This window comes from Odocoileus virginianus, chromosome 6 (assembly GCF_023699985.2).
Source record: "Odocoileus virginianus isolate 20LAN1187 ecotype Illinois chromosome 6, Ovbor_1.2, whole genome shotgun sequence".
NCBI lineage: Eukaryota > Metazoa > Chordata > Mammalia > Artiodactyla > Cervidae > Odocoileus > Odocoileus virginianus.
In genome coordinates this window covers 48,582,163-48,607,040 of record NC_069679.1, presented here as the reverse complement: position 1 = coordinate 48,607,040, position 24,878 = coordinate 48,582,163, and the positions used below count along the sequence as shown (strand labels likewise).

Genomic DNA, 24,878 nt, shown 5'->3' with positions numbered 1-24,878 from the left:
CAGAGCTATAATTGTAGGAGTCAGACAGACATGACTGGAAATTAGAAAAATATCATCTGCCACTGACCAAGCAGGTGGAGACCAGGCTTTAGGTCTGTGGGCTGAGTGGTCTTGCTAATACTTCTCTCTGGATAGACAGATTATCCAGCCATAGATGAAGCTCTCTGGAGGATCGAAACTACCCAGACCCTCCCATCACCCCCACCATGGGGATTTACTCCTATAAAATGAATGCTGTGACCAAGCAGGGCAGAATGTTCTCTCTGTACACAGACAGAGCCTGAAGAGAAAGGGAAGGAAGGAAGTGCTAGGTCATGCACACCCGTTACTGCCCCACACTTGACAATCAGAGAAGTCACTCCTGGGAAAGAGAGGGGAGCAAGCAAGGGGGTGGAAGATGCAGTGTTATTTTGTTGCTGCCCCTCCAAGTGAAAGCAAGAACAACAGGACCCAGGGAAGGGTTGGGAATAAATAAGCATTTCTGACCCCATCACATGACGACAATGAAAAGGCTACATCTGCACTGTCCAATAAGGAAGCCACAAGTCACACGTGGCTATTTAAATCTAAATTAATTAAAATTAAATAGAACTTAATTTTCAGTTCCTCAGTTGCATAACCACATTACCAGGATTCCATATCCACAAGGTGTTTCTGACTGTTCTATATTTGGACAGCACAAACATAGAACATCTTCTTCACTGCAGAAAGTTCTACTGGACAGTGCTGGGACACATGGGTCACTGACTTCACAGGAACTCAGCTAAATGTGGATTCATTTTAAACCAATGCTAACGATGTGTTTGTGGAACTGGTTTCCTGCCATGTGATGCCTGCACTTATACTTGACTCCATGTTTCATTTCACAGAAAGGTTTGCAATAAGAAGCAGTGTGTATACTATAACACAGAAAATACAACTAAATTAAAAACAAAGACCAAGGAAAGTGCAAGTTAGAATATTAAGGCTTCAGAAGGCAAGCTGGAACACAGATACACTATGGGGTCAGAGAAATAAGCACTTCTCTACTTAAAGTGTGAACTTTTTTTTTTCTTTTTTTGACTTTTAAACAACAGAAATTTATCTCTGATAGTTCCAGAGGCTGGGAATTCCAAGATCAAGACACTCACTGCAGGATGTCCTCATTCAGTGACAGCCATCTTCTTTCTGTGTCCCCATGTGGCAGAAAGGGTGAGGGGATTTTCTGTTGTCTCCTCTGTAAGTGTGCTAATCCTACCTTTTTTACTTTATTTATTTTTAATTGAAGGATCATTGCTTTACAGTATTGTGTCGGTTTTTGCCAAACATGAATCAGTCATAGGTATACACGTGTCCCCTCCCTCTTGAATCTCCCTCCCACACCTCCCTCCTCATCCCACCCCTCTAGGTTGTTCCAGAGCCTCTGTTTGACTTTCTTGAGTCATACAGCAAATTCTCGTGAACTTTTATTCAATGTCCTGTTCACAGACTAATTGCCTTAGCATGGGTTGCTCTTGAGAATCACTATACACAGAAAATGACTTAATGAAAGAAAACTGCTTCTGAAAGTGAATATTTAAGAGTCTCAACTGAGTTGTTCTCATAATTAGATCTTGGGGTCATTTATGTTATCCTGTGGGAAAATATCTCAGATTTAATGAAGAATACAACTTGATAAATAAAATGGTATTAACACAAAAATTTTCCTGACTAATATATATTTGACATAAAGACTACATAGAATTTTTAATCCTGTTCTGAATAGCTTTTATATATAGCATTGCATTTAATATGATCTATAGTTAGTCACATATTTTAGTCTGAATTGATCCCTTGAATTTTATTAACGGACCTGTAATACAGGCATCTTGAAAACATAAATTATAGTGCATTTGCAAGACAAAAGTAAAACCTCAAAAATAGCATTTAGTGAGAACATTCAATCAATATTTTCTGATTGTGATTATTCAGGAAAGAGCATTCATTTTCCTCTTTCTCTAGCTAGTCTTTTCTCCTAAAACTGCAAATTAACAGCATTAATTCCATTATGAGGGGACAGTATTCCAACTACACGGGAACATTTTTTTTAAATGTATTTTTAAAGTATTCTGGAGCATTTTAAAAGCTGTTATTTACATCAAACAATTTTAAATCTTTTTATCTATTAGTTTAAAAGACCCCAAAGAAAATAACAAGGTGACAATCACTCAGCCTTGTCTGAGTTATCATGTTATTGAAAGTAATTAATCAATATGTCCTTAAAAGTATCTTACAATTGAGACATTTTAATAATGCTTCTTAGTATTCCCTCCTTAGTTATGCTAAATTAGTACAGATTTGCTGAATTTGCAAGTGTAAATAGTTTAGTACTTATGCTATTTTAACCTGAGATAAATTCTTTAAACAATAGGAAATACTCACAGCAACAAATTGGTTATTTTCTAACTTAATGATGTCTCCCACTTTGACGTTCATCCATTTTTCATTCTGCAGTCTAAGAACAAAAACAAAATTAACTTTTTTTTTCAGGAATAGAGAAGAATCAAGAGAATGTATTCACAATACAGCATCATATGACAGAAGAAAAAAGACTTTTTTCCTAGAATGCTCAATTCAAAGAGCCTTGCATAGGATATACAATGGAAAAAAGACAACCTCTTTAACAAGTGGTGCTGGGAAAACTGGTCAACCACCTGTAAAAGAATGAAACTAGAACACTTTCTAACACCATACACAAAAATAAACTCAAAATGGATTAAAGATCCAAATGTAAGACCAGAAACTATCAAACTCCTAGAGGAGAACATAGGCAAAACACTCTCCAACATAAATCACAGCAGGATCCTCTATGACCCACATCCCAGAATTTTAGAAACAAAAGCAAAAATAAACAAATGGGACCTAATGAAACTTAAAAGCTTTTGCACCACAAAGGAAACTATAAGCAAGGTGAAAAGACAGCCCTCAGATTGGGAGAAAATAATAGCAAACGAAGCAACAGACAAAGGATTAATCTCAAAAATATACAAGCAACTCCTCCAGCTCAACTCCAGAAAAATAAATGACCCAATCAAAAAATGGGCCAAAGAACTAAACAGACATTTCTCCAAGGAAGACATACAGACGGCACAAAAACACATGAAAAGATGCTCAACATCACTCATTATCAGAGAAATGCAAATCAAAACCACAATGAGGTACCATTATACGCCAGTCAGGATGGCTGCTATCCAAAAGTCTACAAGCAATAAATGCTGGAGAGGGTGTGGAGAAAAGGGAACCCTCTTACACTGTTGGTGGGAATGCAAATTAGTACAGCCACTATGGAAAACAGTGTGGAGATTTCTTAAAAAGCTGGAAATAGAACTGCCATATGACCCAGCAATCCCACTTCTGAGCATACACACCGAGGAAACCAGATCTGAAAGAGACACGTGCACCCCAATGTTCATCGCAGCACTGTTTATAATAGCCAGGACATGGAAGCAACCCAGATGCCCATCAGCAGACGAATGGATGAGGAAGCTGTAGTACATATACACCATGGAATATTACTCAGCCATTAAAAAGAATTCATCTAAATCAGTTCTAATGAGATGGATGAAACTGGAGCCCATTATACAGAGCAAAGTAAGCCAGAAAGATAAAGACCATTGAATCAGTTCTAATGAGATGGATGAAACTGGAGACCATTATAAAGGGTGAAGTAAGCCAGAAAGATAAAGACCATTACAGTACACTAACACATATATATGGAATTTAGAAAGATGGTAATGATAACCCTATATGCAAAACAGAAATAGAGACTCAGATGTATAGAACAGACTTGTGGACTCTGGGAGAAGGCGAGGGTGGGATGTTTCAAGAGAACAGCATTGAAACATGTATATTATCTAGGGTGAAACAGATCACCAGCCCAGGTTGGGTGCATGAGACAAGTGCTCGGGCCTGGTGGACTGGGAAGACCCAGAGGGATCGGGTGGAGAGGGAGGTGGGAGGGGGGACCGGGATGGGGAATACATGTAAATCCATGGCTAATTCATTTCAATGTATGACAAAAACCACTGCAATGTTGTAAAGTAATTAGCCTCCAACTAATAAAAATAAATGGAAAAAACAAACAAACAAACAAAGAGCCTTGCATAACAAAGTTGTTTACCTGAGTGATGTGGGAACTAGAGGGAGGTCAAGAGAGGTGAAGTGATTTGCCCAAAGACCCAGTGAGTTAGTTATCTCTAGAGCTAGACTCAAAATGCCTAACTCTTGGCGTGTATTCTTCCCACCACTCCATGGTGCCAGCTTTATACAGCAGCTATTAACTCTTACTTGCAGAAAATTTAAAAAAAAAAAAAAAAGCTCCGGGGAAAGGAAGGGAATAAATTTAGTCATTAATACTCTTTTCAAATTCTATGTTAATAAACATAAAAACATCACGGCTGTTGTCTCAGAAGTCTGTTTAACTGGAGGCAATATATGAAGGAGACAGAGGCAAGAGAGAGTAGTCCAGGGCAACAGCTAGAATGCAAGAGGAAAAGAATAAAAATTCTGGAAAGGACAAGAGCAGCAATCAATAACAAAAGAAGCCTTGGAAGACTGAACAAGAAAGACCACCTACAAATCATCACAGGACTCTGGCCAAAGGACAGGCTTGGTGGCATTCTAACAGCTAGGATGAACAGCTCACAGTTGAGAACATGGTCAAGATGTTACACTGTTTTCTTCGAGGCTCAAGTATAATGGAGTCCCAAGTCTACCTTCACACAGGTTCAAAGCGGTTTATGACAAAAAGCTGTTGTGTCTCGTTGGTCAGGCCCCTCTCAACAAGTTAGGCAGACAGACCATCTGGAAACACACCACCTGTGAGTATCAATGATGCTCTTTCTGAAGTTCTCTGAAATGTAAACCAGCTTTGTTTTCTGAGTTGGAAACCTTCATCACACCTCCTTCCTGGCAATTCCTTCTAGGAGAGAAGGCTGCGACAAGAAGGGCAGGTTTCCCAACAAGTTAAGGTGGGCAGGTTAATTTCATTGTGAAGATTTTGAAAAACAACCTCATTTACTTGTTTTATAGGCTGGAAAACAGTTTTAAATATTTATACAACTGTGAAATATGCCTCACACTATCAACCCTGCTGGGTCATTTGGCTTAAACACTCAAAGAATTTCTCTTTAATACAGATCCAAGTACATGTTGTTCTGGAAAGTTTTCAATTGAAGCATTTTCATCTCTAGCCAGAATTCATTCATTTTTCCAGTGCCATACTTCTCTGCACTTTATCTAGTTTGATGACAACGAGAGAACCTAGGAAGCCTTTAAATCTCATTTTATTTCTTTTTACAGGTATGAATAGATTATGTGTTGGTCTGTGTCTCCTGGGGTATCTACTTTGAGGCATTAGTGACATTTCTCAGGGAACAGTATCTCAAATAAAATGAGACCGAGACAGAGACCGTGTCTTTATTTATGGAAACTGCACTACTACTGAATTTCCCTGAAGTCTCTACTGAAAGTGCCTCTGCATCAAGAAGATGCTGAGAAGGCACTAACTCTCATTTGCAAACTCTTATTCCTACTACCTGTATACTCTAAGCTCTAGGAAGGACCACATCCTACCTTTTCCACCCAAATGGAAAAGTCTACCCAAGTTAAAAGGAAACTCTATAGGATCTCTTATACATTTCAAAATATACATTTGAGAATTAAGTAACAACACAGATAAGTAACAACAGCCACTATTTGGGGGGAATAAATCAAAACCTGAGTTTTCTAACTTGTTTTTCTCTAGTGTTGTAATATTTCCCCCCATATAACCTAAGCAATTGAAAAAGATGCTTTTAAAAGTCTGGTGGTATCCTTGGGAATTACTTGAATTAACTGCTACACTTGGAACAATAGTGGAATAAAATCTCCTTAAGAAAAGAATCTGCAAAATCCCAAGGCATGGAAGGAATTCCTGATAAGGAGGAATCTGATATGGCCAATATGGATTCCTACTGGGAAAATAAATCAGAGTGATAAAGCAGAGAAAATCACTTTCCTCATGCTAGATCCTTGTGCTCATTCTCCTCTGACCCTAAGTTCAGTTCAGTTCAATCATTCAGTCATGTCTGACTCTTTGTGACCCCATGAACCACAGCACGCCAGGCCTCCCTGTCCATCACCAACTCCCGGAGTCCTCCCAAACCCATGTCCATCGAGTCAGTGATGCCATCCAACCATCTCATCCTCTGTTGTCCCCTTCTCCTCCTGCCCTCAATCTTTCCCAGCATCAGGGTTCTTTTCAAATGAGTCAGCTCTCTGCATCAGGTGGCCAAAGTATTGGAGTTTCAACTTCAACATCAGTCCCTCCAATGAACACCCAGGACTAATCTCCTTTAGGATGGACTGGTTGGCTCTCCTTGCAGTCCAAGACTCTCAAGAGTCTTCTCCAAACAGTGTGGAGATTCCTTAAAAAACTGAAAATAGAACTGCCATATGACCCAGCAATCCCACTCCTGGGTTTACACACTAATGAAACAAGATCTGAAAGAGACACGTGCACCCCAATGTTCATCGCAGCACTGTTTATAATAGCCAGGACACGGAAGCAACCTAGATGCCCATCAGCAGACGAATGGATAAGAAAGCTGTGGTACATGTACATATGGAATATTACTCGGCCATTAAAAAGAATACATTTGAATCAATTCTAATGAGATGGATAAAACTGGAGCCCATTATACAGAGTGAAGTAAGCCAGAAAGATAAACACCAATACAATATACTAACGCATATATATGCAATTTAGAAAGATGGTAACGATAACCCTATATGAAAGACAGAAAAGAGACACAGATGTACAGAACAGACTTTTGGACTCTGTGGGAGAAGGCAAGGGTGTGATGATCTGAGAGAACAGCATCAAAACATGTATACTATCAAGTGTGAAACAGATCGCCAGTCCAGGTTGGATGCATGAGACAAGTGCTCAGGGCTGGGGCACTGGGATGACCCAAAGGGATGGGATGGGGAGGGTGGTAGGAGGGGTTTCAGGATAGAGAACACATGTAAATCCATAGCTGATTCATGTCAATGTATGGCAAAAACCACTACAATATTGTAAAGTAATTAGCCTCCAACTAATAAAAATAAATGGAAAAAAAAAGTTTTCTCCAACACCACAGTTCAAAAGCATCCATTCTTTGGCACTCAGCTTTCGTTATACTCCAACTCTCACATCCATACATGACCACTGGAAAAACCATAGCTTTGACTAGACGGACCTTTGTTGACAAAGTAATGTCTCTGCTTTTTAATATGCTGTCTAGGTTGGTCATAACTTTCCTTCCAAGGAGTAAGTGTCTTTTAATTTCATGGCTGCAGTCACCATCTGCAGTGATTTTGGAGCCCAAAAAATAAAGTCAGCCACTGCTTCCACTGTTTCCCCATCTATTTGCCATGAAGTGATGGGACCAGATGCCATGATCTTAGCTTTCTGAATGTTGAGCTTTAAGCCAACTTTTCACTCTCCTCTTTCACTTTCATCAAGAGGCTCTTTAGTTCTTCTTCACTTTCTGCCATAAGGGTGGTGTCATCTGCATATCTGAGGTTATTGATATTTCTCCCGGCAATCTTGATTTCAGTTTGTGCTTCATCCAGCCCAGTGTTTCTCATGATGTAGTCTGCACATAAGTTAAATAAGTAGGGTGACAATATACAGCCTTGACGTACTCCTTTTCCTATTTGGAACCAGACTGATGTTCCATGTCCAGTTCTAACTGTTGCTTCCTGACCTGCATACAGATTTCTCAGGAGGCAGGTCAGGTGGTCTGGTATTCCCATCTCTTTCAGAATTTTCCACAGTTTATTGTGATCCACACAGTCAAAGGTTTTGGCATAGTCAATAAAGCAGAAATAGATGTTTTTCTGGAACTCTCTTGCTTTTTTGATGATCCAGCAGATGTTGGCAATTTGATCTCTGGTTCCTCTGCCTTTTCTAAAACCAACTTGAACATCTGGAAGTTCACGATTCACGTATTGCTGAAGCCTGGCTTGGAGAATTTTAAGCATTACTTTACTAGCGTGTGAGATGAGTGCAATTGTGCAGTACTTTGAACATTCTTTGGCACTGCCTTTCTTTGGGATTGGAATGAAAACTGACCTTTTCCAGTCCTGTGACCATTGCTGGGTTTTCCAAATTTGCTGGCATATTGAGTCACACAGCCCTATTTGTATTTTACCCTCTACTCTCTAACTTATTAAATATTTCCAAAAATAGTAAAACACTTTAAGAATCAATCATCTGACCATTCTCCACAAAGATCTGACCATTAGTCTGACAATGTCATCCAACAGGCCAAAAAGACAGAAAAGATTAATAATACCTATATGAACCCAGTCTCCCTTAGTTTATCTCACTCAACTCCTTCTTTTCTCTTGCCACCTGTCTGCCCTCTTCCCAGAACATGTACCTTGGAGCACCTCTTCCCAAAAGGCCCCTTTGTAACTCCAGATACCTCCGAACACCTACTCTTGTCCTTGGTCACCTATCCATTTCCACCTATCCCAATGTAAAGTCCTTCCCTAAGAAGCAGCACTCCAAACACTTGGCTTCCAAAGTCTATGACTAACAGCATCTGAATCTTAAAAACCTTCTGGGATATGCATGTACACATTTCACAGGATATAATACCACCTCTGTGACCAATGAGCTAAAGAGAACACAAGGCAACAACGTTGTTTGACACAAAATTTTTCTTCACTTGAAGTAAAATATTGTTTTGAAGGTACACAATCATGGGAGATATTTCCTCAAAACAATTATTATCCAAAACTAATTACCAATATGACAAAAAAACCAGCAAGTGGTATTCTTTGACTGTTGACCCTGACCCTAGCACTATCCAGCTACTTCATCAATAACTGACACCAACAACACATTTGCCAGATTTTCAGATGGCCTCCTACCAAGTAGACAGCATAACCCGTACAAAGATGATTATGATAGAAAGCTACAACTTGGGACTTCCTTGGTGATCCAGAGGTTAAGACTTCATCTTCCAATGCAGGGGCGCAGGTTTGATCCCTGGTCAGGAAGGTTAAGATCCCACATGCCTCAGGGTCAAAAAAAAAAAAACAAAAAAAACATAAAACAGAAGTAATATTGTTAACAAATGCAATAAGGAGTTAAAAATGGTCCACATCAAACAAATCCCTTAAAAAAAAAAAAAGTTATGACTTGAAAAGGCTACCAGAAACTGAACCGAGAAGAGGAGGAAGAAGTACAGAACATTATTTTGCAGAGGAGAAAGTAATGTTCTACAGATGTAATTAGGGTCATGCAAAAAAAAGGCCTGGAGACACTGGTAAACCATATGTTCTTGGTTAAGCCTCTCATTTGAATATATATCTACAGAACAATCAATATGTATAATACAATTGGAGGAGTTTCTTAATGTTATTTCCTATTCCTTCTTACCAAGTAATTATAACTGCACTTAACTAGGACCTCAGAGTACACTGCAATGAGCACTAAGGATCATAATTATAGAAGTACCAAGCTTACTAACAAGTATAAACAGATAAAGATCTGCAAAGGACTTTAAATTGAATAGATTTTAAATCCCACCATATAGTTTCTTTTCCTACCCACTACCACTACCACTGACCACACAACATCAAAGACATATCAAGGGCTGGAGGGACAGATAGGAAAATTTCCATTAAAGCTCATCTTCAAAATACTTCTAGACTTTTTCTAAGATTTTGGTTGGTGTGGTCATTTCATTTTGTCATCATCCTGACACAACAAAACAGACATTCCCTGACTCTCCATGTGTGGTGCAACTGCTCTCAAGGCTCATGTTTGAAGCAAGTGTGCATCATAGCTCCGTGAAGGGAAAACAGGATGGCCTTTCACACCGTGACAATGACACTTGACTCCACAGACTCAGTATTTTTAAACTTTGCTTTTACATTTGTCAAGAAAAACCCTCCCATTTTAATAGAGGATTTGCAGTATACAAATACTCTGAAAGCAAGTTAATTCATTGTACTGAATCAAGAAATTCCAAGATTTTTAAATATGCTTTAGTTTTCAGGATCACAGAATTGCTTCAGATTTTGAAACTGACATAATTCAAAAACAGTTACGGTAATACGTTAGGCTTTACCTTATAAGCACAAAGCCAATCACCACATAATAAGCCAAACTTCAAGATAAGAACTCATAAAATTTAAATTCCAAAGGTGCCATAGAAGATACAGCGTTAAACTGTCACAGAATAGTGACTAGAATTATTTTGAGGAAAGAAATTTTTAAAATACACCCACTAGCTATATATCTACTCTCAGAACATCAGAGAATCTGAGTTCTGAGAAAAGGTGATGAGAGATAACCACAGTATCTAATAATTATTGATAAATTGGCCTGAACCTAATTCTTCCTTTTTTAAAAAATGTTTATTTGGCTATTCCAGGTCTTAGTCACAGCATGCAGGGTCTTTGATTTGGCATGTGGGATCTTTAGTTGCATCATGCAAACTCTTTGTTGTGTCATGTGGGATCTAGTTCCCTGATCAGGAACAGAACCTGGGCCTCCTGCACTGGGAGCACAGAGTCTTTGCCACTTTACCACCAGGAAGTCCCTGAATCTGCCTTTTTCTGATGAGGCATAGCATACTAAGAGTTGTTATGATTTGCTGAGAAACTGCCTGAAGAAATCAGAGTGAGATAGCACCTACCATTCTCCATGTCACTGAACTATTGACACCAGAGGCTAGAAATATCACCTGTTTACCTTGAGCAAGATCCCAAGTCCATTGCTGAAGCTTAAGGGACAGAAAGAGGAGATCTTCATCGGTCTCTTCAAGGCTCCTGTCATCCTTTCCAGAATCTAATGCTCCTGACTGCCCATGAGCAACACAGATTATCCTGAAAAGATTTCCTCAAAAGCTTTGCTGTGGTACTACATAGAGAAGACAATAAAGAAGGCCAATGTAATTGACTTCACCTAATTAACCAAACAATCCACGTGAACTTGGTTTCTTCCTTAATCTCAAGCTCTATAACATACAAAAGCATTCCTCTGCTCATACAGACTTTGTTTTATTCACTACTATATCCTTGTATGTGTTAGTTGCTCAATTGTGTCCAACTCTTTGCAACCCCACAGACTGTAGTTTCCCAGGCTCCTCTGTCCATGGAATTCTCCCAGCAAGAATACTGGAGTGGGTTGCTATTCCCTTCTCCGGGGGATCTTCCCAACTTAGAGATTGAACCTGGGTCTCCTACATTGCAGGCAGATTCTTTACCACTGCACCACCAGAACCTAGACTAATGCCTAGTTTATAGTAGGCACTCAGTATTTGTTGAATGAATAAGTAAATTAATAACTATAGAATCATTACTTCTAAAAACATTTGCTGATGATAGCATTTCCCTGAACGTCTGATAAGAATTATAGCAACGAACAATTTACTTAATGCTTCCAGGGACTTTGTTGGTCCCTCAATGTACAGGGTTGCCAAATAAAAATAAGTGTGTGAGTGCTCAGTCATTCAGTTGCGTCTGACTCTTTGCTGCCCACCAGGCAGAACACTCCTACGCACTGAAAGATTCTAACAGTTTTGGAGCAAAGATTTACATGTGCATTTGTCTGCTGTTACATGCATAGAAGATTTGAAAGACACATGAGAAACTGTTCAGTGGTTGCCATTAGAGAAAGGAAATTAAAAGGAGAACTGGGATGTAAAGGAGAATCCATTTCATTGCATACTTTTCCAGTATGTTTGAATTTTTGGCATTTCACATATTGATATTTTAAAGGATAACTGGGGAATAAAAATAGAAGAAAACTCCTCCAAGTTCACATGTGAGTGGCAAATCAGAACTGCAAAGTGATTCTGCCTGAATACAAAGCCATGTTCTTAATAAATCTATACTCATTACTCTTTTTTTACTTTATTCTCTATGATAATTATGTATTGTCTATTTAGAAAGAGGATGGCTCCTAAGGAGTTGAAGAGATTCAAGCACAGCCATACTGCAGGCTCCCAGTGTTTAAATACAGCTGATTCAAAGCCAGCTTGCAGTCATGGTCCCCTGACACAAATGTCCAATGGATAGCAGCAGTCTCTGGTTCTTTTCAATCCCACTGCTGTCAGAGTCACACTAAAGTAAGAAATACAGTTTGTCCCTAATCCTCTATCAGACTGGTGAACAGGATCTCATTACACTGAGATTGAGCATAAGATAGCCACAGCTTTGTCTAACTCAATGAAACTATGAACCATGCCATGTAGGGCCACCCAAGATGGATGGGTCATGGTGGAGAATTCTGACAAAATGTGGTCCACCGGAGAAAGGAATGCCAAACCACTTCAGTATTCTTGCCTTGAGAATCAAATTGCCAACATCCACTGGATCATTGAAAAAGCACGAGAGTTCCAGAAAAACATCTACTTCTGCTTTATTGACTATGCCAAAGCCTTCGACTGTGTGGATCACAATAAACTGTGGAAAATTCTGAAAGAGATGGGAATACCAGACCACCTGACCTGCCTCTTGAGAAATCTGTATGCAGGTCAAGAAGCAACAGTTAGAACCTCACATGGAACAACAGATTGGTTCCAAATTGGGAAAGGAGTACATGAAGGCTGTATATTGTCATCCTGTTTATTTAACTTATATGCAGAGTACATCATGAGAAATGTCAGGCTAAACAAAGCACAAGCTGGAATCAAGATTGCTGGGAGAAATATCAATAACCTCATACATGCAGATGATACCATCCTTATGGCAGAAAGTGAAGAAGAACTAGAGTCTCTTGATGAAAGTGAAAGAGGAGAGTGAAAAGTTGGCTTAAAGCTCAACATTCAGAAAACTAAGATCATGACATCGGTCCCATCCCTTCGTGGCAAATAGATGAGGGAATAATGGAAACAGTGAGAGAATTTATTTTTTTGAGCTCCAAAATCACTGCCGGTAGTGACTGCAGCCTTGAAATTAAAAGACACTTGCTCCTTGGAAGAAAAGCTATGACCAACATAGCTTTGACCAAAAAGCCTATGACCAATATGCTGTCTAAAAACAAGACAGCACATTAAAAAGCAGAGACATTACTTTGCCAACAAAGGTCTGTCTAGTCAAAGCTATGGTTTTTCCAGTAGTCATGTATGGATGTGAGAGTTGGACTATAAAGAAAGCTGAGCACCGAAGAATTGATGCCTTTGAACTCTTGGGTTGGAGAAGCCTTTTGAGAGTCCCTTGGACTGCAAGGAGATCCAACCAGTTAATCCTAAAGGAAATCAGTCCTGAATATTCATTGAAAGGACTGATGCTGAAGCTGAAACTCCCAATACTTCGGCCACCTGATGCAAAGAACTGACTCATTGGAAAAGACACTGATGCTGGGCAAGATTGAAGGTGGGAAGAGAAGGGGCCAACAGAGGATGAGGTGGTTGGATGGCATCACTGACTAGACAAACATGAGTTTGAGCAAGCTCCAGGAGTTGGTGATGGACAGGGAAGCCTGGCATGCTGCAGTCCATGGGGTTACAAAGAGTCGGACATGACTGAGTGACTGAACTGAACATAAGACTCGTATCTTTGGAATCTATTTATTTTGAAGAATGCAGATGTTTTCCTTCTTGTCCTCACGGCAGAACCACACACAGAGGTCATGGTATTGCTCCCATTTTGGAGGGGGAAAGGGTGAGAAGAGGGAGAAATTATTACAGTTAATAATTCCACAGCATGGATAGTTTGGTCTAGAAATCTTATGAGAAAAAGTGCAGTATTGGAAATGCCTTGCCTAACTTATACAAAGGTCTTCCCAGATGCCTCAGAGGTAAAGAATCCACCTGCCAAACAGGAGATATGAGTTGAGGCCCTGAGTTGAGAAGATCCCCTGGAGAAGGGAATGGTTACCTACTCGAGTATTATGCCTGGGAAATCCCATGAACAGAGGAGCCTGGTGGGCTACAGTTCATAAAGTTGCAACAAGTCAGATACAACTGAATGACTAAACAACAACAACAATTTATACAAATGCTTGTAGAGTCTTTTGAGCATCATTTGGATGCAGAAATACACACACAATTTGGCCTTACTATTTTGAAAACAGAACGAACAATTCACTAAGTTTTACCTGAGCAATAAGCCACACTGACAGTTGTGCAGAAAATCTATTGTCTTTAATCATTTCTATAAACTGAAACATATCTCCTGAATGAGTCTCCCTAGAGCCCATCTTCTGTAATTTCTTGGTAGAAATCCATTAATAGATGGCTAATAGATGATGCAACCCCTAGGAAATTAGAAAAAAATTATCTCAAAGGAAGACTATTCCATCTGCTCTGATATATGAATGTTGAAGAAATACTTTCATTTGACCATGGAGCAAACAGAGTTATTTAGGTCCAGGTCACGTTCCTGGGCAGCAGAGTCTGGAGGAAAATCTGTGTGCAAGAAGTTGATCAGCAAGTTCTCTTGGGAATAACACCTGTAGGGCATGAAGGAAAGCACTGGGCAGGGTGGGGAGTTGGGCTGCTGCTGCAGCCACAATAAAGGCGCAGCCAACCCCAGGGGAGCTCTGAGCTGGAATGGGCCTCTAGAGTTGAATCCAGGGTTCCTGGCCTTTATACCTCAGCATATCCAGTCACTGGATGCAGTCTGGTCCCAGACACAAGCAGAGACTTTAATTTAAAAACAAAAAACAAAAAACTGCTCCTCAGCCAGGAGTAGTTTCCAGAGAGAGCTGACAGCTGAGGGCTGTGTGCGGGCAGCACACCCAGCTTGGGGAAATACATTCTGCATTCTGGAAGAGAAATTGGGGTGGCAGCAAAGCACATGGGAACTTTATCAGGATTGAAGGCCTATAGTCTGTTTTCCCATCGCCTCTAATGATGTTCTTAATCATTTTTCAAACATAGGGCCAAATTAAGAGAAAAGCAAATATATGTTAAACCAGAAAAAACTAGTTGCTTAATATATCAAGTAATAATGCATGCCATATTGACACAGAGCAAAGGTGTCTCTAGCAGGTGTGATCTGGTTTGCTCTAATCAGAGAACACAGCATCTCTGGAAACAGCATTCCTGACCCTGCAGCACACAGCACAGCTGAGGATGTCACTGAAAGACGGGGAGTTAATTTACTTACAGGATTTGCAGTCATATTAAGTCCTAAACAATTTTAAAGAAATGTTAAAATGTTACTTTAAAGTAGGCTCTACTATTTATCACTGTGAGTTCCTTAGAAACAGGATAGTGAATTTTTTATTCAATCAAAATCAGCTGGCATGGGAGGTACTATCATTCTTCATTTAAGGAGTTCAAGACTGCTCCATACACACAGCATGTGCATTCTGAGTTAGGCACTGCATTGAGTGTTGAAGCGACAAGTAGAATTAGATAGAGACTATGGTTTCACGAAACCTAGAGACTAGCGGGATGTGAATATGGCTCTTCAATAAGCCCAATTAAATCATTGTTGCCTTCTAATACCTGAAGCATGTGCATATTCTTCCATTCAGCATTGAGGAATACCTGTATTCAGGAGAATGACCTCAGTGTGAGATTATTTGCCATACAGCTGTCATCAAAAGCTGAAAATTGAGAAAATTGATAGGCCAGAGAAACTGTCTAATAAAAGATATATTAACTTTCATTCCTCAAGATATTCTCAGCTTTGTGCCCTTACACAGTGAGCTCATCAGAAAACTATATGCCTGGACTGTATTACTCTGGTCCCTCTAGACTTGGCTTCTCAGAATCATGACTTAAAGTCATGCCAAAAGATTTCAATCAGGATTTACTTGTGGTCATGAGTAAAGTATCTCTGCTTTCTGAGATTTCAACCATTATGTCATTCACATCTTTCTCTCAGGACCAGGATAAATCTTATTGCTTGTAATTACTAGAAAACATCCTTTCATTGGGCCATCGGTTTTGGACCCTAGATGCTTTCATTGTGAGGAGAAACAAAGTTCAAGGCAATATTTGAACTTTAGGAGAAACTAAGCCTAACGGATTGTTTAAACAAAAACTAGGAAATTTTAAAGTAAAGATTCTGTCCTTTGAGGACGACATTGTAGGGACAATCTTGATACTTAAAGAAACAGAATACTATTTAGAATGGACCAGAAGTTGCAATCAATTTTTTTGAATCCTTACACTTATCAAGAGGAGAATCTCGACCTTAAGTTTATGAAGGACATGATGTAACATAGATGATGCTGTGAAAGTGGTGCACTCAGTATGTCAGCAAATTTGGAAAACTCAGCAGTGGCCACAGGACTGGAAAAGGTCAGTTTTCATTCCAATCCAAAAGAAAGGTAATGCCAAAGAATGCTCAAACTACCGCACAATTGCACTCATCTCACACGCTAGTCAAGTAATGCTCAAAATTCCCCAAGCCAGGCTTCAGCAATAACTGAACTGTGAACCTCCAGATGTTCAAGCTGGTTTTAGAAAAGGCAGAGGAACCAGAGATCAAACTGCCAACATCTGCTGGATCATCAAAAAAGAGAGTTCCAGAAAACATCTATTTCTGCTTTATTGACTACGCCAAAGCCTTCAACTGTGTGTATCACAATAAACTGTAGAAAATTCTGAAAGCGATGGGAATACCAGACCACCTGACCTGCCTCTTGAGAAACCTGTATACAGGTCAGGAAGCAACAGTTAGAACTTGACATGGAACAACACACTGGTTCCAAATAGGAAAAGCAGTACGTCAAGGCTGTATATTGTCACCCTGCTTATTTAACTTATATGCAGACTACATCATGAGAAATGCTGGGCTGGATGAAGCACAAACTGGAATCAAGATTGCCGGGAGAAATATCAATAACCTCAGATATGCAGATGACACCACCCTTATGGCAGAAAGTGAGGAAGAACTAAAAAGCCTCTTGATGAAAGTGAAAGAGGAGAGTGAAAAGTTGGCTTAAAGCTCAACATTCATAAAACTAAGATCATGGCATCCAGTCCCATCACTTCATGGCAAATAGATGGGGAAACAGTGGAAGCAGTGGCTGACTTTATTTTTCTGGGCTCTAAAATCAGTGCAGATGGTGATTGCAGCCATGAAATTAAAAGACACTTACTCCTTGGAAGGAAAGTTATGACCAACCTAGACAGCATATTAAAAAGCAGAGACATTACTTTGTCAACAAAGGTCCATCTAGTCAAAGCTATGGTTTTTCCAGTGGTCATGTATGGATGTGAGAGTTGAACTATAAAGAAAGCTGAGCACCAAAGAATTGATGCTTTTGAACTGTGGTGTTGGAGAAAATTGAGAGTCCCTTGGACTGCAAGGAGATCCAACCAGTCCATCCTAAAGGATATAAGTCCTGGGTGTTCATTGGAATGACTGACGAAGCTGAAACTCCAATACTTTGGCCATCTGATGTGGAGAGCTGACTCATTTGAAAAGACCCTGATACTGGGAAAGATTGAGGGCAGGAGAAGGGGACGACAGAGGATGAGATGGTTAGATGGCATCACTGACACAATGGACATGGGTTTGGGTGGACTCCGGGAGTTGGTGATAGACAGGGAGGCCTGGCGTGCTGCGGTTCATGGGGTTGCAAAGAGTTGGACACAACTAAGCCACTGAACTGAACTGAACATAGTTGAAAGAGCCTATGTCATGAGAACCAGAAGACACAGACTTGGGCCTAGGTCTACTACCAACCAGCCATGTCACTTGGGCAAGAAGTTCATCAAAACTGAAATTCCCAACTATGACCTACATTAATTGGCTCATATCAACTCCTCAGAATGCTTCTTTATACAGAATCCATTGGATTTAAAATGTGATAAGCCCACCTGACATTTAAACATGTATCTTTGATGACACCTATGTATTTTATATAAGTTTAGGAAGAACTTTATAAACTATAAAATAACATATACCTTAAAGTATTGTGACTACTTTCTTATTACTATAAAGCACCTCATTATAAGAATGGTGCATTCCAGTTTTTAAGTCCTTTAAAGAGCTATCTATATTTAGTATCTCCACTTCATATTGCCCATGCTTCTTTCTCCACTCAGAATTTTGTCTCAATCCCTCCATCTATAATCTCTCTTCATGATGTTAAATCCAAGGATCAGTTCTCAGTCTTCACTATACCCAGCACAGTTAACCATTCCCTCCTGCTTCAAACACCTTTTCTTTAAATCCAGAGCACTGTATTCCCTTGGTTTTCTTCCTACTTCATTAGTCTCTCCTTCTTAAGCCCTTAGCTACTTTCCTCTTCTTCCCATCTTCAGAACTCCTCTCTCTGCTATCTAGAGTCTGGAGTCTCACTCTAAGTGGCCAGATGACTTTCTCATATATCTTCAGATCAGAATTCTCCCCTAAGCTTTTTCTGCTCAACCTACATCTCTACAGAATGGTTACTATCTCACTAGAACTCTGGTTTCCAAGTCTAGTCAAAAACAAAACATAAAACAATCAATGTCACAATAACATGCTTCTTTCCCAATTTTTCCTGTGTTGGACCTCACCCAAGAAAACTCCTATTTTCTCTCTTCACACACCTCCATATGGCAGCACTCCTAGTGACTCTAACTTCAAAATACATCTCAAAGTGTGGGTATTAGATAATGTTAAATGAGTACTGCTATTTCATTAAGTGTAGTTATGGTATTTTGCAAAATATATTATAAGTCCTTATCTGTTCAAGAGAAACACTAAAGCAGTATTTACTGACAATGTGGTATGACACATAGGGTTTACTTTTATTAATAAAATATTCCAGATAATAAAAAGTGAGAATGTATACAAAAATAGCAGAAAGTTGATGATGGCTGCAGCTGGGTAATATATAAAAAAAGAGTTCACTGTACTGTTCTACTTTCATGTGTTTAAAAATCCATAAGAAGATATATTTCACTTATTTTCTATACTACTACCACGAATTGATGATGGCACCATCATCATCTGTACAACAGTAGAAAACTCACAATTTGTCACTACCATTCTACACTTGCCCTTCTCTGCTGTCCACTATCCACACACCAGCCAGAGAAGTATTTTTGTCCATCATGCAATTCTCCTGCTTAAAACTTGTTTCGCATCACATTTAGTATAAAATTGGAATTTTCCAACATGATCTATAAGAATTGGCTCTTGCAAACCCCTCAGAACTCCCCTTTATCACAATACCCTAACTAGAGTAGATTACTGTTAAGTTCACTGACACTTTGGGGCCTTTATACTTGTTTTTACCCAGATCTTGGCATGGCTAGCTCCCTCTCAAACCAAATCACATCTCCATAAGAGAACTTCTTTGGTCACCTTGTTTATTTGGTTTCCAGATTTGAAGGATCCCTTTTATCTTTTTAATTGAATGAAAATTCTTTAAATTCTATAGTGCTTTATAATTTTCAAAAGCTCCACACACGATTTCATATAATCCCATAATAACCCCCCTTTTTTTAATCCCTTGCCCCTTTATTGTCTCCTCTCCCCTCTCTTCACTGGTTACTACTAATTTGTTCTACCTGTGAGTCTGGCTTCTTCTTTGTTTTATTCACTAATTTGTTGTATTTTTTAGATTCTACATATAAGTAACATCATAAAGTGTTTGTCTTTCTCTGTCTGATATTTCACTTAGCATAATGCCCTCCAAGTCCAATCATGTTGTGTAATGGCAAAATTTTATTGTTTTTTATGGCTGAGTATTCCACTGTGTGTACACACACACACACACACACACACACACACACACACACACACACACACATCACATCTTCCTTCTTCATTCATCTATTGATGGACACTTAGATTGTTTCCATATCTTGGCAATTGTAAGCAATAATGCTATGAACATTGGGGTGCATGTATCTTTTCAAATTAGTGTTTTCAGAGGGTTTTTTGACTATATACCCAGAAGTAGAATAGATGAGTCATACATAGTTCTATTTTTAGTTTTTTGAGAAATCCTCATACTGTTTCCACAGTGGCTGATGCTATATTCCCACCATCAGTGTAGGAGGGTTCTCTTTTCTCCACATCCTTGCCAACATTTTTTATTTGGGTTGTTGTTTTTTTTTTTTTTTTTTTTTGGCAATAGCCTTCTGACAGGTGAGAGGTGATTTCTCACCATGGTTTTGCTTTGCATTTCCCTGATGATTAGAGATGTTGAGCATCTTTTCATGGGCCTGTTTGTCCATACTATTTAAAATAATCTACCCATCTCTCATCTTACTACTATCTTATCATTCTGTTCTCTTAGTTGCATTTATAACAGCCTGAAACCATATTACTTATTAATATTTTGCTTATTGTCCATCTTCCCCACTATGTAGTTTGCTCCTTAAGACAGGGATTTGTCTGTCCTGCTCATTTCTACATCCCTAGCAGGTAAAACAGTGCCTGGCTTATATAAGGGGCTCAATAAATATTAGTTGTTTGAATATTTGAATGGATTAGTTACTTACATAGTTACTCATACTGTGTGCTTAACACATTTAGCTCTAGGGTTGCAGTGAATAATAGCTCCATATGGCTACACCTGTCTGTGGGAAGGCCCTAAAAATCTAGTAGAGAAAAGCACAAGGTGCAGAAAGAGTAAACATAGAATGAATCCTTGCAGGGCAAAGGGTAACAGTTTAGAAAATACAAATGTTATTCACTTTCCTCAAAGTGTGTACTTCTGAGTTACATTTCTTCACAGCTATAAGGCAAGTGGTACATCCCACAGGGATGCCAACTTCTTTCATAGCTTTAGGTTTCCAATTTCTTCACTATGACCTATATCATGAATGTATGCTGCCAACTGAAAAAGTATGTGGATTCTGCTGAATTCGGCAAATATTGAACACCTACTGCATGTCAGGCAGTAGAGAAGCACTGTGAATATACCCTGAAGAGGCTCCCAGTCAAAGGGGAAGCCTAAAATGGACTGTAAAGTGCTGTGCTTAATTCTAGCTTGGTGACAAGTACACACTATAGGAATAAAAAGAGGATGCTGATAGTTCTACCTGCCCGAAATAGATACTGAAGGGTTTTCCAGAGATGGTTAACACAGGAGTTGAGCCCTAATGGACGAAAAAGGAAGAAAGGAAAGCATAGCTTTGCAGGCTGAAGTAAGGCAAGTAGTTCTATGTGATTATAGATAATGTTAGAAAGACTAGCTGGAAGCTTGATGGAGTAAGTACTTTGATGGTAAGGACAGAGTAGGGAGTTGCCAAGGAGTTTTTAGCAGAAATATGTTGTGATCTGAGTCGTTTTGTAGAAAGAAAACTGTCAGGAATATATTTGACTTAGCACAACCCAATCCTGCTTAGAGAAACTATACACGCACACTAAACTAGCAAAGATTCTAAAACAATCTCTCTCTACACCATGTAGGGATATCATCGTTTCCCACTGGAAAATTTACTAGAAGACAAAATCTAAAATTTATTCGCAAACAGAACTCAAAAAAAATACTGTAGACCAACAAATGACAATGAAGAGAATTAGACAAACCGCTAAAAAGAGAAATGATACAGTTAATAAATATTTGAAAATATAATCACCTTCACTTTCTGGAAAACAACATATTTTTAAAACAACAAGACATCTGTTGTGCATCTGTTATGCAAAACAACTTATGCAATTGGCCTAGATTTTCAAAATGATAATACTCAAAGTTCTGATGGTATTGTGGAAAAACCACTTTGTTCAAATGGGAGGATAAATGGGCACAAACTTCCTAGAAAGCAATTTCACAACATTATTAAGACCCTTTAAAAAGGACAAAGTCTAGATTCCCTAGAAATACAGCCTGGACAGGAAATACAGACAACCTGGATGGGAGGGGAATTTGGGGGAGAATGGGTATATGGATATGTATGGCTGGGTCCCTTCACTGCTCACCTGAAACTATCATAATATTGTTAACCAGCTATACCAAAGTGCAAAATAAAAGTTTAAAAGAAAAAGAAAAGAAAGAAATATAACCTAAAGAAATAAAGATACATATGAAACATTTCAAAAATGCTCCTAGAATTATATATTCAAACAAAATATTAGAAACAAGTTAATTTCCTATTAGGGGAATGATCAATTATAGCATATCTATTATTTAACTACTAAAAAAAGTTTTCAAATAATTTTTAATGACATAAATGAGTCATATCAAAAGAAAAAAGTAAAATACAAAGCTATTGCATGGACTTTTTTGCATATATGCAAAAAACAAAAAATACAAGGAATAATACTTTACTCCAAAAAGTAGAAATTTTTATTTTTCTGTTATTATATTTTGAATTGATTAATTTTAGTTAAAGACTCACCTCTTCCAGGAAGTCTCTCTGACCTCTAGACTGGGCTAAGTACCCCGTCTTCAGTGTTTCTATGACAATTCATGAAAATCCCCATCATCGTCCACATTATACTGAAATTACCTACTTGTTTCTCTCTCTCCCCACAAAATGAGAACTCATGAAACTAGAAATGGCATGTTAATCATCTCTGGCACACTGAAGATATTTAAAACTTAGGGAACTAAGACAGACCTAAACATTTCTCTTTGGCTCAGAATAGCTACATGTCTGGTTTTAATAGCGCTGGAACAATAATTCAAGTGGTCCCAATAGGACTGACTGGCTCTCTTATTGAGCCCTATCCAGGCCAATAGGTATAAGCAGGAACTTCAACATTCTCCCATGCCACGATTTAGGACAATAACCTGAACTCCCAAACTAATCCACTCTTCCTGGAACCTGTAGGCCTAGCTAAACCCAGCTTCTGGTGAAGGTGTATACCTAATACATGCACTGCCCGGTCCATTACTCCATGGACCACAACTCTGGACAACCCTGGAACAGCTAAAGACTTTGGGTTGAGGGTTGGAATATTAAATAGTAGTTCCATTTCTCATATTTTAGAGGCACGAGGGGTGGGAAAGGCCTTATGATACAATCCCTTTATTTCTCTCTGGCATTCCTCAAATATCAAAGTCTCTAAAATTCTCTGACCCCTGGATCTACCTAGATGATCCTTTTTTTTTGTCCAGAGTAGACTCCAGTTTTCTCTATTAAGAAGATGAAACTGTTCCACCAGAAAGTTGCCCTGTGAATTACTTTCTGGAAAATATTCTACACTGTATGCTCCACCCAGCTCTTGGATGAAGTTTTTCTGCGTCAGAGCAATGACACGCTGGTCTCACACTCCCTGGGCCCTCTATACTTTCTAGCTATCAGGGGGGTTCAGGCTTTATGGTTTTATTTGTAATCTGCTAATATATATCTGGCTTTCCAGGTGTCTAAGTGGTAAAGAATCTGCCTGCCAATACAGGAGACACAGGTTCAATCCTTGGGTCAGGAAGATTCTCTGGAGAAGGAAATGGCAACCCACTCCAGTATTCTTGCCTGGGAAATCCCATGAACAGAGGAGCTTGGTGGGCTACAGTCAATGGGGTCGCAAAGAGTCAGACATGACTCAGAAACTGGACAACAATACATAGGCAAGTATGTAAATAACAATCTTTTCTCTTCTGAACTTCTTTCCTAATCATAAGAACCACTGCTGGGAACCATGTTGTCGACTTGGTTAATTGGGAGATTTTTACCCTAGGGATGGTGGTCAATAATTAGGTATCATTACAGTAGGACTAAAATTAGTTCGACATTATCAGTACCAGATTTGAAACTTCATGCCAGGTTGGCATGAACAAATTTGCATGCCAATTCTAAGTACTTACGCTGTGATACTTTGCACTAATTTGCATATGCTATTACAATTTCTACCTTTTTAGACATCTAGTATTCAAAAATGTTCTCTACTTTAAAAGGCCTACATTGAATATTGTTTTCTTATCATTCTTTGTATCTCAATTCCAGTCTTGTTTTTCCTTTACTCCTAGAAGAAGAGTGAGCAAAGAGATACAAAGAAAGGACAAAATTTGGAGTGAAGAAAAAAAGAAAACTCTAAAGTGATTCATCAAAACACAATAAAAGGTCCTCACTGATAGTCTACATATAAGAAGGAGTGACGGCATCTCTGTGCCTTGGCACCCAAAAGAATTAAGGCCAAAGGCAAAAAAGAAAAGCAAAGGTCTTATGGAATTACTTTCTATAATGAAGTGTCAAGTGAAAAAGAGAAAGCCCAACAGAAAATAGGACAGATGCTGAGCAGTACTTCTCCAAGTGGGAAGTGATGTTGTAGCATGTTAGTTACCTGAGGGGGAGCAAATAGAGGAAGACAGGTCCCTTTTTCTATTTATTCTTTTTCTTGCTCTTATAAGAAAATTAGGTTCTATTATTTTAAAAAAATAATAATAATCTATTTTTAGTACCCAAGTTTCAGAAGAAAATAGTAAGTGAAAGAAGGCAAATCTCCTGTAAAGCCATGGACCTAATAACTTCCATAGCTGTGACCCCAAAACCTATTTCTAATAAAGCAAGTGTTGGCAGAGCTGAAGCCTCAAGGGGATTAAGTTTGGATGCTCCAGGCCCTGCTGATAGAGACAGTAAACAGTCTATATGGTAGAGGTCAATAACTTTCAACACATATCTAATAACTGAGTCTAGAAAGAGAAAAAAAAAAAAACCCTCAGCTTTCCCCTTTTGGCAGAAAGCTTTACTTTTCTACATTTTAAAACGATTTACAGTTCATATGGTTTCCAGACCTGCTCTCCAGAAGCAAGGGCACAGTTCCCTCCCTGGGTCTCTCAGCTCTCCACATGTGATTTATCAGGCAGCCAGCCAGATGAATATTTGATTTGAAAATGAAGCCTTAAATTAAGCAGTGTGAAGGGGGAAAGTGTGCCTGAATGCAAATGTCTGGAAAAGGGCAAGGTAACCAGAGGAGGCAAACTGGGTTAACAGGATTTATTAGCAGGCAATTCACAAAGTCCTGCTGGAGGGCAACATCAGATGCAGACACAAGGAAACCCATCTCCACATCCTCATCCC

The 24,878-nt window shown here is 39.0% G+C and overlaps 1 protein-coding gene across 6 annotated transcripts in view; it reads right to left on the bottom strand.

Moving 5' to 3' along the window:
* The window catches only part of ATP8B4 (ATPase phospholipid transporting 8B4 (putative)), a 299,006-nt gene that overhangs the window by 130,561 nt on the left and 143,567 nt on the right, over positions 1-24,878 (bottom strand). For all 6 annotated transcript variants that reach the window (XM_070469294.1, XM_070469295.1, XM_070469293.1 and 3 more), the window contains exon 7: positions 2,401-2,473. In XM_070469294.1, coding sequence (XP_070325395.1) covers positions 2,401-2,473 — 73 coding nt within the window. The remainder of the gene's footprint in view (positions 1-2,400; positions 2,474-24,878) is intronic.